Raw genomic sequence first — 16,133 nt, forward strand, 5'->3', positions numbered from 1 at the left:
CGTGTTGGTATCACTAACAAGTACACCGTATCATGATTCTTGCTTAATCATTCACCTAAATATTATAAATCTAATATATTTCATTATAACATAATTTTCTAAGTTAGCTCTTTTATGTGTATGGTCGAAGATAAATTCTAGTGTAGATGTTACGTTAATCTTAAATATTAACATGTGTACATGCATTTATCAATTGTGAGATTTGATTTGCAAAAGCAACCCAGATGTTGGCTATGTATAATACACTTACCACTTACCTATTTGTAATACAATAGTATTGCTGAACTTACCTATTTGTATTGTAATAATAAGCTTATCTGTTTGTATTGTATTGTATTGATAAACGTACTTATTTGTTCTGTAATAATAAACTTACCCATTTGTTCTGTAATAATAAACTTACCATTTGTATTGTAATAATAAACTTACCCATTTGTATTGTAATAATAAATTTACCTATTTGTATTGCAACAATAAACTTACCTACTTATATTGTAATAATAAACTTACCTATTTGTACTGTAATAAAACACTTACCTATTTATATTGTAATAATAAACTTACCTATTTGTACTGTAATAATAAACATACTCATTTGTATTGTAATAATAAACTTAGAAATTTGTATTGTAATAATAAACTTACCTATTTGTATTGTAAAAATAAACTCACCTATTTGTACTGTAATACTAAACATACCTATTTGTAATATATTATATATAACCTATTTGTACTGTATTGATAAACTTACCTATTTTAATAAATTTACCTATTTGTACTGTAATAATAAACTTACTTATTTGTATTGTAATAATAAACTTATTTGTTTGTATTGTAATAATAAAATTACATATTCGTATTGTAATAATAAACTTACTTTTTGTATTGTAATAATAAACTTACCTATTTCTTTTATATTGAGAAACTTAGAATTTGTTTTATTTGTTTATGATGGCCTAAATCTAGTTTATGTTGAAAGAGTTTATTACATTTTTTAAATCTTTTTCTGATGCAATTTTTTCTTAACTTGTACTCGGTTTTACATGGTTTCAAAATCAATGAAATGAAGTGCGCTTTCATACATGTGCGTTATGTGTGAAGTGTAATTTTTAAATACTCTTAGATATTAGAAATATTTGATATGAGAAATACATTTGATGTGAAAATATACATATTTAATGTTAAAAATATTTGATGTGAGAAATAGATTTTGATGTTAGAGATGTTTGATGTGAAAAAAATATATATATTTAATGTTATAAATTATTTATGATAAGAACATATTTGATATTAAATGTATTTGATGTAGATATATATAATGTTCATTGTATTTGATGTTAGATATATGTAATGTTCATTGTATTTGATGTTAGATATATGTAATGTTCATTGTATTTGATGTAGATATATGTAATGTTCATTGTATTTGATGTAGATATATGTAATGTTCATTGTATTTGATGTTAGATATATGTAATGTTCATTGTATTTGATGTTAGATATATGTAATGTTCATTGTATTTGATGTTAGATATATGTAATGTTCATTGTATTTGATGTAGATATATGTAATGTTCATTGTATTTGATGTAGATATATGTAATGTTCATTGTATTTGATGTAGATATATGTAATGTTCATTGTATTTGATGTAGATATATGTAATGTTCATTGTATTTGATGTTAGATATATGTAACGTTCATTGTATTTGATGTTAGATATATGTAACGTTCATTGTATTTGATGTTAGATATATGTAATGTTCATTGTATTTGATGTTAGATATATGTAATGTTCATTGTATTTGATGTTAGATATATGTTATGTTCATTGTATTTGATGTAGATATATGTAATGTTCATTGTATTTGATGTTAGATATATGTTATGTTCATTGTATTTGATGTTAGATATATTAAAAGTTAAATATATTTAATGTAAGAAAGATCTGATGTTAGATATATTAAATGTTAGAAATATTCAATGCTAAAGTTATTCGATGAATGGAGGAGCACCCGAGGTCTTTCTTGACCAACAAAGCTGGAAAATATAGCCATATTACCTTAATGTGTAATAACATATAACCAAAATTAAAACGTGGTCTGTTATAATATTAAAATATGATGCTAAAAAAATATGTGGTGTTAAAAATATATTGTGTATGAGATATTTTATGTTAGTAAGATGTGATATATGTTATAAATATGTGTTGTTGGAGGTTTTGAAATGAAATGATAGAGGTGTTTTTAGAGGTATGTTGTTTTAGACGTATGCTATTATATAAGTAGATATATTATTATAGTATTATTTTAGAGGTAGGTTGTTTGACAGGTATTTTGTTTTAGAGATATTTTAGGGGGTATGACATGTTAGAAGTATCTTATTATAGGACAATTTAGATGTTACATGTATATAATGTTACAGGTATGTGATATTACATGTATATAATGTTACAGGTATGTGATATTATAGGACAATTTAGATACGTTACATGTATATAATGTTACAGGTATGTGATATTACATGTATATAATGTTACAGGTATGTGATATTACATGTATATGATGTTACAGGTATGTGATATTACATGTATATAATGTTACAGGTATGTGATATTACATGTATATGATGTTACAGGTATGTGATATTACATGTATATGATGTTACAGGTATGTGATATTACATGTATATAATGTTACAGGTATGTGATATTACATGTATATAATGTTACAGGTATGTGATATTACATGTATATAATGTTACAGGTATGTGATATTACATGTATATAATGTTACAGGTATGTGATATTACATGTATATAATGTTACAGGTATGTGATATTACATGTATATGATGTTACAGGTATGTGATATTACATGTATATAATGTTACAGGTATGTGATATTACATGTATATAATGTTACAGGTATGTGATATTACATGTTTATAATGTTACAGGTATGTGATATTACATGTATATAATGTTACATCTATGTGATATTACATTTATGTAATGTTACAGGTATGTGCTGTATGTGATGTCATATGCATTTCATGATACAGGTATGTGATGTTACAGGTATATGATGCTAGAAGTAACTATGTGTTATTATTAGAATTAGTGTACATTGTATTATATTATTATTATTTTATTTTATCCTCAATACTACTATGAAATTAAGAAAACATGAGACGTTTTTGTTTTATCTGTATTTGTGCTAACTAGTATCGTTGGTATTAGTCAATAAACGTTTGCTGTTTTCGTTTTTCAACGTTTTAAACATTACGCTATGGCGAGTATTTGATGATATTGTTTGAGGGGAAGAAAATACACCGACGCAGTCATCTCACGTCAAGTGGTTGTTTTACCAACAACAGTCAACTATATAATCAGATCACGATTACAGAAGTGTTTAAGATGTTACATTGCGTTTAAATGGAAATAAAGGTATACATTTGTAGTGGTGTCGAGCAAGGTCAAAAGCTTTAAAGAGTGTACACCTTGTAACAACGTCTCGTACATGTCATTATATTATTTTGCTTTTCTTCAGTGTTTGACATTTTAACATTACTGTTCCTTTCAATTTTCACTACAGAGTATTGCAGTATAAGATTACTTAATTCTTTTTTTTCTAAAATGCCAATAATTCTGACTTTGTTATTGTTTTGCCATCGATTTGCTATTTGTGAGTTTTAGGATCCGAGATTACGAAATCGTTATTTTGCTAGTTCGCTAAGATATGGCGGATATTTGTTTGTTGTTAGAGAAAATGGAATACATTGAGAAGTGAGAAAACATTAGATAGATTCACTTGTGTCACTTTTCAAAAACTTTTCGTCAACTAATCTGAATCCATAAGATTAAAATGTCTGCGTAGTTAACTTTTCTTTTAATACGCCAATATAGTCTTGTCGGCAAAATATATATAAAATTATGAGTACTATTATTATTAATACATGATGTATATAATCCTAGAATACAACTCCAAGATAAAGACTTGATTTCTACCATGCCCTATTTTTTGTGGCGGCTTTAACTGAGTTAATTTGGTCGGTAAAAAGTCTAATGCGATTGTTGAATGCATTAAAGCTAAACCGTTTAGCAATATCACACAGATTAAAAGTTTGCGAGACAAAAACTATTCAGTTGCTATTTTACGGCTGCTTCCTGCTGGATTTGATTTCATTGTTTTCTTTACTCAAAGAAGCAATACAGGTATGGTAGTGAATCGATCAGTCATCAAGCTAATACCCACTAATGGATTTACAAGAAAATGAATGAATCACAATAATTAACAAGAAATTCAGTCATTGATACCAGACATCTTTAAGAAATCCACATGAAATGTGCTTTTAGCTTTAAGAAAAACACGACAATCTCTATAAAATTCTATCGGCAATTAGAAACAATTCTAAAGCGCAATCCATTTCAAATTACAATATTACACGTGACGGAGAGATAACGGGAAATGACATCAAGTGTAACATGGTGAAAGTCTGTAAAGCGATCGGCTAATAGGGAAAATATATTATTAGCTAATTGAACTTATCATATGACGTGCAGTTTTACCGTGTTACGAAGACCTCTAATGTACCAAATGTACCTCATTTACAGCTACGTCAAAGTGAACAAATAAAAAATATTAAATCAACCAAGTCTTGTGTGAAAATGTTTTAGGACCAGCTAAATAACAAGTAAGTTAGATATAATGTCAAGTTTGATTTGTGTGACCAAAACTATACAACATTTAATGTTAAACCAAACTGGTAAAATGAAGGCATTATCAAGATTTGACATATTTTGGGGTAAACGATTGTTAAAGAGGCTCGACAAAGTTACAACACTTTGTCAAGATCACGCAAGTTGTATTTTGCTGGTTACCCAGCTTTTAAGAACGGACTTCATAGAAAAACGTCTTTCGAAATAAAAATGTATTTTAAGGTAAAACCAATATGTAATGTAAACTTTTATATGATATATAGAAAGTTAAGTAATTCCAACAAAGTTTGCACTCAAGAGTAACCTTTAAATAACATAACATTAAAGGTAAGTAATTAGGTTCTTGTCCTTCATGACATATAAATGTGGTTTAGCATCACTTTACCATGCCCAGCCGTTACAGGGGTCGGGAATATGCTAAAGTCAAATAATCTCAACACCTACATGTGTACAAATAACTGCTGATAATACAAAACAATATTTCTATCTTGCCATCATGAAATTGTTTACCATAATCGCAACAAAATAATAGTGACGTCAGATCGATAGTGATATTTCAATTCACGATTCCATTAATTTGTTGTAATAACGATATTCTTTCATAGTTTATAATTTTCTTTGCCTCTGAAAAAATATACTGAGAAAATAGTGGAATATGTTTAAAACTGGCCAGACAGAATCACAAAGCTAGCCAGACAAAACCACAAAACTAGTCAGACATAACCACAAAACTAGCCAGACAAAACCACAAAACTAGCCAGACAAAACCACAAAACTAGCCAGACATAACCACAAAACTAGCCAGACAAAACCACCAGACAAAACCACAAAACTAGCCAGACAAAACCACAAAACTAGCCAGACATAACCACAAAACTAGCCAGACATAACCACCAGACAAAACCACAAAACTAGCCAGACAAAACCACAAAACTAGCCAGACATAACCACAAAACTAGCCAGACATAACCACAAAACTAGCCAGACAAAACCACAAAACTAGCCAGACATAACCACAAAACTAGCCAGACAAAAACCACCAGACAAAACCACAAAACTAGCCAGACAAAAAACCACAAAACTAGCCAGACATAACCACAAAAACTAGCCAGACATAACCACAAAACTAGCCAGACAAAACCACAAAACTAGCCAGACATAACCACAAAACTAGCCAGACATAACCACCAGACAAAACCACAAAACTAGCCAGACAAAACCACAAAACTAGTCAGACATAACCACAAAACTAGCCAGACATAACCACAAAACTAGCCAGACATAACCACCAGACAAAACCACAAAACTAGCCAGACATAACCACAAAACTAGCCAGACAAAACCACAAAACTAGCCAGACAAAACCACCAGACAAAACCACAAAACTAGCCAGACATAACCACAAAACTAGCCAGACATAACCACCAGACAAAACCACAAAACTAGCCAGACAAAACCACAAAACTAGCCAGACATAACCACAAAACTAGCCAGACAAAACCACAAAACTAGCCAGACATAACCACAAAGGTCCAAAGTGAATATATGTATCTGTATCAAACGAGAGTTCATTATATTGATATATATTTTAATACACATAACGGTAGCAACAGTTTTATAGCTTATTTAATTTCAAACATTATGATATCATGGATATGACTTATATCTACCTTATATCGCCGAATAGCACAAGCTATGGCGCTTTGATAGATGATGGTTAGTAGACAAAGTAGGTAAATAATGTAGACAATATAGGTAAATAATGATAAAGGCGACAACGGCGACGGGCAACACATTTACAAAACTGAATTTTAAAAAATATTTTTTATACATACACTCATACTTGAAAATAAGTGAGATAAACTTTTTATAATTCCATTATAAATTTATAAACAAGAAAAGATTATTAAATTCTTTATTAAATATTTCTTATAAAAACTTTTTTTTTAAAACATTTGCCAGAAGCTCTTCAAACTTGTTACATAATGAAATGATGGTGTATTTTTGTGCTACATAATTTAAATTTATCAATGTTAGAGATTTGTGACAAAAGAACATATAAATTACAGTGAATCATGATTTAAAACGCTAAACTGTTAGTCTATTCGCATTATTTGTAAAAGGTAATCGGGCGCACCTATTTACCGTCAGTCGCCGTAATGTCTCTATATATGCGAATACGAGCAGTTTACTGTAACTAAATGTACGTGAAACAGGCTTTATCAAAGGATGGTGTTCACGTGAATAAAGTCTTAATTTGGCTGTGAGCAGTTATTTCATCCCCGTTATCTATCTTAATGGTTAAATGGTATGAAACTGGCAATTAATTACCAGGTTGGGAAACCCGACTTTCACTTAAAGAGGTATAGGTGTGAAAACGGTTTTAAAATCGCCCTGCTTCTGTGTATTTAAGATAATATTAATATAATGTGCTTTCAACTACTGTTAATTAATTTAAAACGATATATTCCTTCTTGTTAATGAATTACCACTGACAATGTCTCCTACAAAATAAAGGTACAAACACCTATATGTAAATATAATTTTGTATAAAAGTTTATTTTTGTTAACAGAAGGATATGCGATTATACATGCATTTTGTGATACTGTTAAATTAATTATTCGTATTCACTCACACTGACGTCCACACACATGCCATTTCGTCAGAAATATTCTTTTAAAGTATTGTGGTTTACATTTTATTTTACTAATCAAAACGTTGTTACAATTTGAAACAATGCTCTCGAATAAATGTTAAAAAAGTAGTATGTTACTCGCCCCCACCCCCTGTTTGTTTCTCTGTTGCTGAGAGCACTACAAACCGCATCTGTATTCTTTATTTGCAAAGAAATTTTCAACTTTCTTGTCAAAAAGAAAAATCAAAGCTTTATCCAATAAAATTTTCATTTAACTTGTATTTTTGTACAGTAATTAGCGTTAAAGTGTAACATTGGCAAGCATTTCACTATATCTTTTTGTTCATTACTGGTACCATTGCTCGGAATGAAAACATTTTTAGGCTTGCTATACTTCTGGAAGTACTATTGTAAACAAGGATATCATTGAACTGATATTCCAGCCGTATGATACAAATCACATTCTCGTATTACATATCTTACAATATGAAAAGAAAATATATTTTGATCTATTTACTTACTATGACAAAAAAAAACTGATGACATTCAAATATGATAATGACTTGACGCATTGTCATTTAGTCATTCATTACAAATATGTTACTCTTAGAATAACAATTTTTTTGGATTAATGTGTACTGAAGCATGCCAAGTTATAATTAAATAGTCAATTTCATTGAATCCAGTTAAACCAGGAATAAATATAGTTTAATATTAAATTTGATTTATCAAACGGTTAAAGGTTGCATATAATCTATTGGAAAAAAAACAAAAACAAAACAACCTAATAACAACCATTTTACACAAGAAAAAAGTTTTATCAATCACTGTAAAATTCGTGAATTTTCAAATAATAAAGTTCCTTTGAACTGCGATAGTCATTGAAGCAAGCCTGAAATGAATGCGCTTAAGCCCATGTAACCTACCATATAATAGATAGACAGCATTGTAGTATATACCACAAAACAACATAAAATATTTACATGTAGTATTCTTCATGTTATCTATTTTAGAACTTGTGTAAAGTGATGTCAAGAATCCCAGGGAGTGCCACTGTTGTTGAAACTTGAAAAAGGAGAGGAAAAAGGTACTGCTGATAAGCCGACCATAATGCAATGTGCGAATGCTTAAAAATTACTATTTCTATATGTATGAAATTATATTTAACCTATGATATTTATTTAACGCACAAGAGTATAAGTAAAACAGAATCCAAGTATAGTTTACCAAGGTCTGAAATACGCTATCAACCATGCCCTAAAGTTTTATTTTCAAGTTTATACCTTAATATCTGTAAATATCTCTTGGGAAATACAACAACAACAACAACACACACGCACGCACGCACACACACACGCATGCACGCACACAAGTTGAAATCCTTGTTAGTTTCAGTAATAAATACATATCTAAATTGTGTATCTATATATACTTGATTTGAATCAATACATAGTAACTTAAACGATTGTAATGAGTTTTGCTAGTGGAACCAATGGTAATGAACCTTAATATGAATCATACATACGTTCTACCTTATGTCGATTAGACAACTGAGAGGTTCTTTATTTACTATATATATATATATACTATTTTTATTCCTATTTGTTACTATAATTTTGATTTAATCTATATTTATTGCAATGTGATGTTTGTATATTATTTATTGTGTATGTTACAAACATGTTCTATGCTCTTCAGTTTAGGATAAAAAAGATGTTATTGTCACTATTAGTTTCAGTAATTCATGTATATGTACATAAAAAAGTATATGTCTTGAAATACATTATCTGTATTTGAGTGAGGAAAACATTTTTAAGTATTTATATTAGTTTGACTTATAATACATATTCAGTACTTCATCAATTAGTTAAAAATATTACACTTGCCTCAATGTGGACAGGTACAGTTATATAGAGATGTCATTCTAATCGACTTCTTTCCAACTCTCTTGCTGTGATGTTGTCCATTAATGAAGTCTCTATACATGAAAACAGTCAATAAAATTTACTTACTTATACCTTGTACTTTGCATGATTAAAGAGAATCATAAATGAAACAAGTTTATGAAAAAATAGAGGTCACCAAACTACATTTTGAATAAGCCGCCTGTTTTTGCTTGTTTTAGGCCATCTTCATGAGCTGTAGCAACACCCAATTTTATTTCAATGTCGTTTTTTATTATTTTATTCCCTATTATGATTCACAATTTGCTAAAATCTATGCATCTGATTTTACTCTTTATTTTAATGGAGATGGTCAAGTTTCTTCCGTTTTTTCCTTCCTTTTTGAGGAAAATTGCAGAAGGTTGTTAACTCATTGAAGCATTGCAAAATGTATATTCAATGAAATTGGTTTAAACTTTGCATAATACTCAAAATAGAGTAAAAAAAGAAAAAAATAATTTAGTTTAGTTTAAACATATTTTATTTCTCAGAATATATATACATGTTATAATTCACAATATACAGAGAGCAATTCAAATCTTCTTAAAAAACAGGATTAGAATGAAAGACAACATGTCTTATGAAATTCTTCTCCTAAAAAAAATAATTTGAAATAAAATAAGGTATCGGTATACTTGACTTTCAGTTATCTGCTCTTAAAATTAACTAAACAGATTGAAATAAAATCAGAGGCAGATATCTCATAAATAGGATGGTGATACCAATTTTTTCTTCATAAATCGTTTCAACTGTTATTCTCTTTCATCATATTAAGTTTAAGAAAATTATGTTCCCCAACGTCAATTTGCCTTCATGGTTTAGAAAACTTAAGAAACATCTATAGGGGAACTAAACAGAATTAGAAGTTTAACTTCGATTTTGAAAGAACTACTTCCCTTTGTCTATTATTTTTCCCCATTATTGGCAGTTAATTTTGAAAGAGTTGGCCCTTTGCCCCTACAAATATCAGAATAAATAATTATGAATATTATACATATATTTATAAACTGTATTTCTTTTCATGGCATGTGTGAAACAGACTGTAATTTATATCCTTGGTCAAATGCAGACATTTTTCTGAATACTCGAATTTATTTCATGAGATGTGGCTTTTGTTGTTTTATCACCGTACAGAAAGCCGTGTTCCTTGGCTCCCGTACTGAAGGCGATGTCTGTGTTTCTTCGTTATTATTTAATAAATAAAATTTCGGTAGGCCTGATGTACTGGTGACATATAACTCTCAATGGTAGGCCTGATGTACTGGTGACATATAACTCTCAATGATGTACTGGTGACATATAACTCTCAATGGAAGCAGACAAAATGTGATAACAGTTTTATGAGTGATGCCTCGGTGTATCATTTATAAGTGGTTGTCACATGTTATCTGTTTATTTTATTATATAACACATGTAGTTCGGTAAATTTTACATGGACACTGAATATCTAAAACAATAAAGTAATATATGTGCAACTATATTAATAAAGAAACTCATTTCATCTTCCTTATGGTAACCAGGCCACTCTCACGAATTATCTTGATTATCAAACATTTTCCTCTTTTTTAGATGTGATTTAAACATGTCTTAGCAGCCATATGCACTTAATCATTTCTTCTTTTTTATTTAATAATATAAGATATATCGGACCATTTACTTACCATGTTTCTGTTTCAGCCGATTCGGCTTTACTGTTGTACAATTCCCTAGTTATTTTGACATATTTATTCGGTGTTTATATCATATCAAATGTTTTCAACATTTTAAAGATCCTTCTTGACAAACAATAAATTTGTATTTTTTGCCATGAGCAAATCCCTTACCAGTTGTTCAAACGATATTTTTTTATTATGATGGACAGTGGACAGTGTACCAAATGTTAATCTTCAGTACAAATGTAATTATACACATCAAGGTGTAACCATCTTATTTAACGTACATAAAACTAATTACTTTCTATTCAAGTCATCCAGGGCACTTCCGGGGAGGTACAATTACTCATATTAGAACCTTTTGTCAAAAGTACACCTGACGCATGAAACAATTATAGTGTATTATAAGTTTATAAAATAAAAGAAACTGATTTTTAGAATTTATTTAGCAATCTTCAACATATACATACATAAAGTTTGTAAGATGAAAACTTATTAATATATTGAGAGTTATCATGTTAATGACAAGCACATATAATCTACTTTAAATAAAAAACATTAGTAATGTCGCATTTATGAAAACTGTCCAAGCTACTATCTAATTATATACCATTAAATAGTGCACTTACAACAAAAACTATCAGCACAAATGGCACTGCCTATATAGTCTTCCAGTCTACAGATGTAACTGAGGACCTGACTGGTGGAGTGAGCGACAGATCTATATAATACATGACGCCTGCATCCGAAATCTGCGAATTTAATCCAGGTATGTGTTATAAACCTAATTTCCAACCTTTTGTAAGCAGGAACATATGACCATGTGTGAAAATGAAAAGGATTTAAAATAATGTCATAAAGTAATCCACAGGAAAGCACAAATATATGGATTTTACACAACCAGCTCTGAAAGATCTAACACTAAATATCAAATGTTTGCCTACATTCTCCATGACTGATATTAAGTTTCCAAAACTTCCCAAGAGGATTAAATTTGCTACAGTAACAAGTAAAACAGACAACCCTTGATAGTTAATGTTTGTTTTTGGTTAATAAGAGGCAAAATATACAACAATATAGACTTGTAAACATGGAGTAAACAGCAGTTATATTATTATAGTGTATAGGAGGTGTATATGTATATACAAGTTATCTTAGAGAAATCTCTGCACCATTGACATGATGTTATTATCTACAAACATAATACACAAATATGTGGAGAACTAAATTGAATCAAGATGTATTGTAAATATAAAATAAGGTCCATAGGTTCCAATGTTACAAACCATATTGGTGTACTTTACCATCTCTGACCAATCTGTGCAATATTTTACTCAATAAATGAAACACATTTTATTAGTGTTGTTGTTTTTTTCAGTAATAAAAGGTATACAGTAACATACATTGAGCAAATAATGTTCAACAAACAACCACAAAGATGAAGTTACATTTTTCATATCATTTTTTCCATAAACATCATTCCACCCTAATCTTATTGCATGGACAAAGATTATAAAATTTGTTTTACATAATGTTCCAGTGTTATAATATTTTAGATCCACCTGAATAAACAGTTCTCTATATCTAGTTATTGTCAATATTAGAAGATGAAGTTGACTTGGATCAAAACACGACAGACCTGCACTTATGCTTTGATATATATCTTATTTATACTTTATATTTTGTCATGATATAAAATAGACGAGTATTAACAAGAATTGGACAAAAAGGTCGTAATTCAACAAGTGAACAAAACATTCAAATGAATTTGTTTGAAAATAAATGGACTTGCAATGTAAGGAAGTTTTCAACTTTTAATGAGAAGGGGAACTATTCCTAAAGTAAACTGGAAATATGTTGAAGACATATGGTTCAAAACAACCAATCAGAGGAGAGAGTTTGAAACTGTATTCAAAAACAACCAATCAGTAGTTAGAGTTTATTCTAAGAACCAACCTATCAAAGGCTAGATTCTGATTCTTTATCCTGAATCAATAAATCATGTGCACAAATTTGAGACTGTACCCAGAATCAACCAATCAAATGCCACAATAAGAGACTGTACTCAAAATTATCCAATCAGATGCCAGTATCTGATATTGACTTACATTTCTCCAGTTTTATAACCTTAATGACAAACAAGCACTAATAATCACTTAGTCAAGACTACAAAAAGATCTACAATAGCTGCCATTACAAAAATAGTTATACAAAACATTCAGTCAAGAATGAGGCATACAGAAAAATAACCTAGTAAATAATTAGCATATTATTGTATTCTATAAATATAAAATGTGAACAGAATTTTATAAACAACTAGGAAATGCAGCTGAAATTGTAAGCAAAATTATAAGTACGTATTAAGCACCTGAACATTGAACCAAAATTGATTAACCATTGCCCCCAGCAGGGATCCAGGCCAGACTGCACATCCTTGATGTCTAACCTGGCTCTATATCTGTTACCTCAGTTTTGTATTTGACTCTTGTAGTGATCTTTCCTAATTAAATGGCGGGCAAATTCATTGTACAAATTCAGCAAGATACAAGATGGAAATTAGCTGGATGGAATTATGAGAGTTGTATATTATAGTTCTATACAAGGTTTATCCTAACATATTTATTCTCCTATTTTTTACTTTAACAACATAACTTATATATTACCTAAACATGAAAAATACATTCTGTTCACTATTGAGATGAATGTCATATAATTTACAATGTATAATTTTTTAAAGATTAAAGGTTAATTACATACACTTCTGATTAAATGGATTGAACAGTAAAAAAAATCCTTGCAAACAAAAGCTATCAAGAAATAATTTTAAAAAAAATATATATATGTTAAATAGAATTAAAACATATGAAAAACAACTTTATATAAAAGCAGCGACTAATGCCTGTTGTAAATAGTTTTATAGCATAACATATTCCTCTTACAAGGATCCCCATTGTAAAGCATTAAATTTATATAAACCCTTGTCCTACATAATTACCTAAATGTACTTCATTTTTCTAACAACATTGAAATTGTAATAATGTAACTATAAACATCAAGAATATTAAGGTTCATTTAGTGAACAAAAACTACATATACATGCTTAAAAATCTGAGATAATATTTAGTTGAACCTTTGTGAAACTGCTTCACTGGTTTACACAAACACTGGTCAATAAGACTTTTTCAGTTGTGCAATTAAGAGATTAACTCTAATTCCCTTCTTGACAAATTAAAACCACTTTCAGATCATTAGGGACCAATTATGAAAACAAAAAAGTTTTCTGTTTGACTACAAAGAATTTTAAAGGGACATACATGTGAGCTTGTGTATTTATTTCATAAATAGCTACAATAAACAGTTGACATGAGATGGTCAGTAGCCCTATAATGTAGAACAAGCTAATACACTAGTTGAAATATATATAAAACCTTTAACGGATTTGTAACACTAGAGAAAATTGAAATATTTTATATAGATTTCATTACATGTTTAATTAAATAAATCTATTATTATTCAAAAAGAAAAAAATTCATTTGTACATGAACACCTCATGGTCCTAGTTTGTACATGAACACCTCATGGTCCTAGTTTGTACATGAACACCTCATGGTCCTGGGATCCATGTTTGTACATGAACACCTCATGGTCCTGGGATCCATGTTTGTACACGAACAAATCATGGTCCTGGGATCCATGTTTGTACATGAACACCTCATGGTCCTGGGATCCATGTTTGTACATGAACACCTCATGGTCCTGGGATCCATGTTTGTACATGAACACCTCATGGTCCTGGGATCCATGTTTGTACACGAACAAATCATGGTCCTGGAATCCATGTTTGTACAGGAACAAATCATGGGTCTGGGATCCATGTTTGTACACGAACAAATCATGGTCCTGGGATCCATGTTTGTACATGAACAAATCATGGTCCTGGGATCCATGTTTGTACATGAACAAATCATGGTCCTGGGATCCATGTTTGTACACAAACAAATCATGGTCCTGGAATCCATGTTTGTACACGAACAAATCATGGGTCTGGGATCCATGTTTGTACATGAACAAATCATGGTCCTGGGATCCATGTTTGTACACGAACAAATCATGGTCCTGGGATCCATGTTTGTACACAAACAAATCATGGTCCTGGGATCCTAGTTTGTACATGAACACCTCATGGTCCTGGGATCCATGTTTGTACATGAACACCTCATGGTCCTGGGATCCATGTTTGTACACGAACAAATCATGGTCCTGGGATCCATGTTTGTACATGAACACCTCATGGTCCTGGGATCCATGTTTGTACATGAACAAATCATGGTCCTGGGATCCATGTTTGTACACGAACAAATCATGGTCCTGGGATCCATGTTTGTACATGAACACCTCATGGTCCTGGGATCCATGTTTGTACATGAACAAATCATGGTCCTGGGATCCATGTTTGTACACAAACAAATCATGGTCCTGGAATCCATGTTTGTACACGAACAAATCATGGGTCTGGGATCCATGTTTGTACATGAACAAATCATGGTCCTGGGATCCATGTTTGTACACGAACAAATCATGGTCCTGGGATCCATGTTTGTACACAAACAAATCATGGTCCTGGGATCCATGTTTGTACATGAACACCTCATGGTCCTGGAACAATCAACTGTGATACAGTGATATCAAGCAATAAGTATTTTGTATTTTCCTCCAGAAAAATGTCAAACCCAGACAATAGAAAAAAATTTTGAAATGGTAGTAAATGATGATCATTTTGATATTTTAACTTCAGATCTGCTGCTTCTGACAGGACAATGATAAAATCTATAGCTTTTGATTTTTTAAATTAAAACTTTACAATGTTGTATTTCCATATAACCAAATAACATCAAGAATTTCACATTCTACCTTCTTGTAAAAATTATATTGGAAAGCCAAGTCTTTTTCTTCTGCTACAAATTTATGAAATAATGACCTCAATCTCAAGGAATCTGAGAAAATGTAATCTAGGGAAAATTCCTGAGATATTTGATCTGTATTGGTCTTGTGATTTGTAAAATGTTTTTAGAAGAAGGCATGGATATAAAGTGACAGGTTGACAGACCAATGACTGGACATTTATACTTTATGTATACATGAGGTTAATTTATAACAAAAAGTGCAAAGTTCTACTAAACTGA

The 16,133-nt window shown here is 30.2% G+C and overlaps 1 protein-coding gene across 1 annotated transcript; it reads left to right on the forward strand.

Moving 5' to 3' along the window:
- The first annotated feature begins 14,581 nt into the window (after positions 1–14,581).
- LOC132748841 (uncharacterized) lies at positions 14,582–15,625 on the forward strand. Its single transcript, XM_060738498.1, has one exon. It carries the CDS (start codon positions 14,582–14,584, stop codon positions 15,623–15,625), a length of 1,044 nt encoding a protein of 347 aa, XP_060594481.1.
- The last annotated feature ends 508 nt before the right edge of the window (positions 15,626–16,133 follow it).

Source organism: Ruditapes philippinarum, unplaced genomic scaffold, assembly GCF_026571515.1.
Source record: "Ruditapes philippinarum isolate M1 unplaced genomic scaffold, ASM2657151v2 ctg535_1_1_1_1, whole genome shotgun sequence".
In the NCBI taxonomy this organism is placed as follows: domain Eukaryota; kingdom Metazoa; phylum Mollusca; class Bivalvia; order Venerida; family Veneridae; genus Ruditapes; species Ruditapes philippinarum.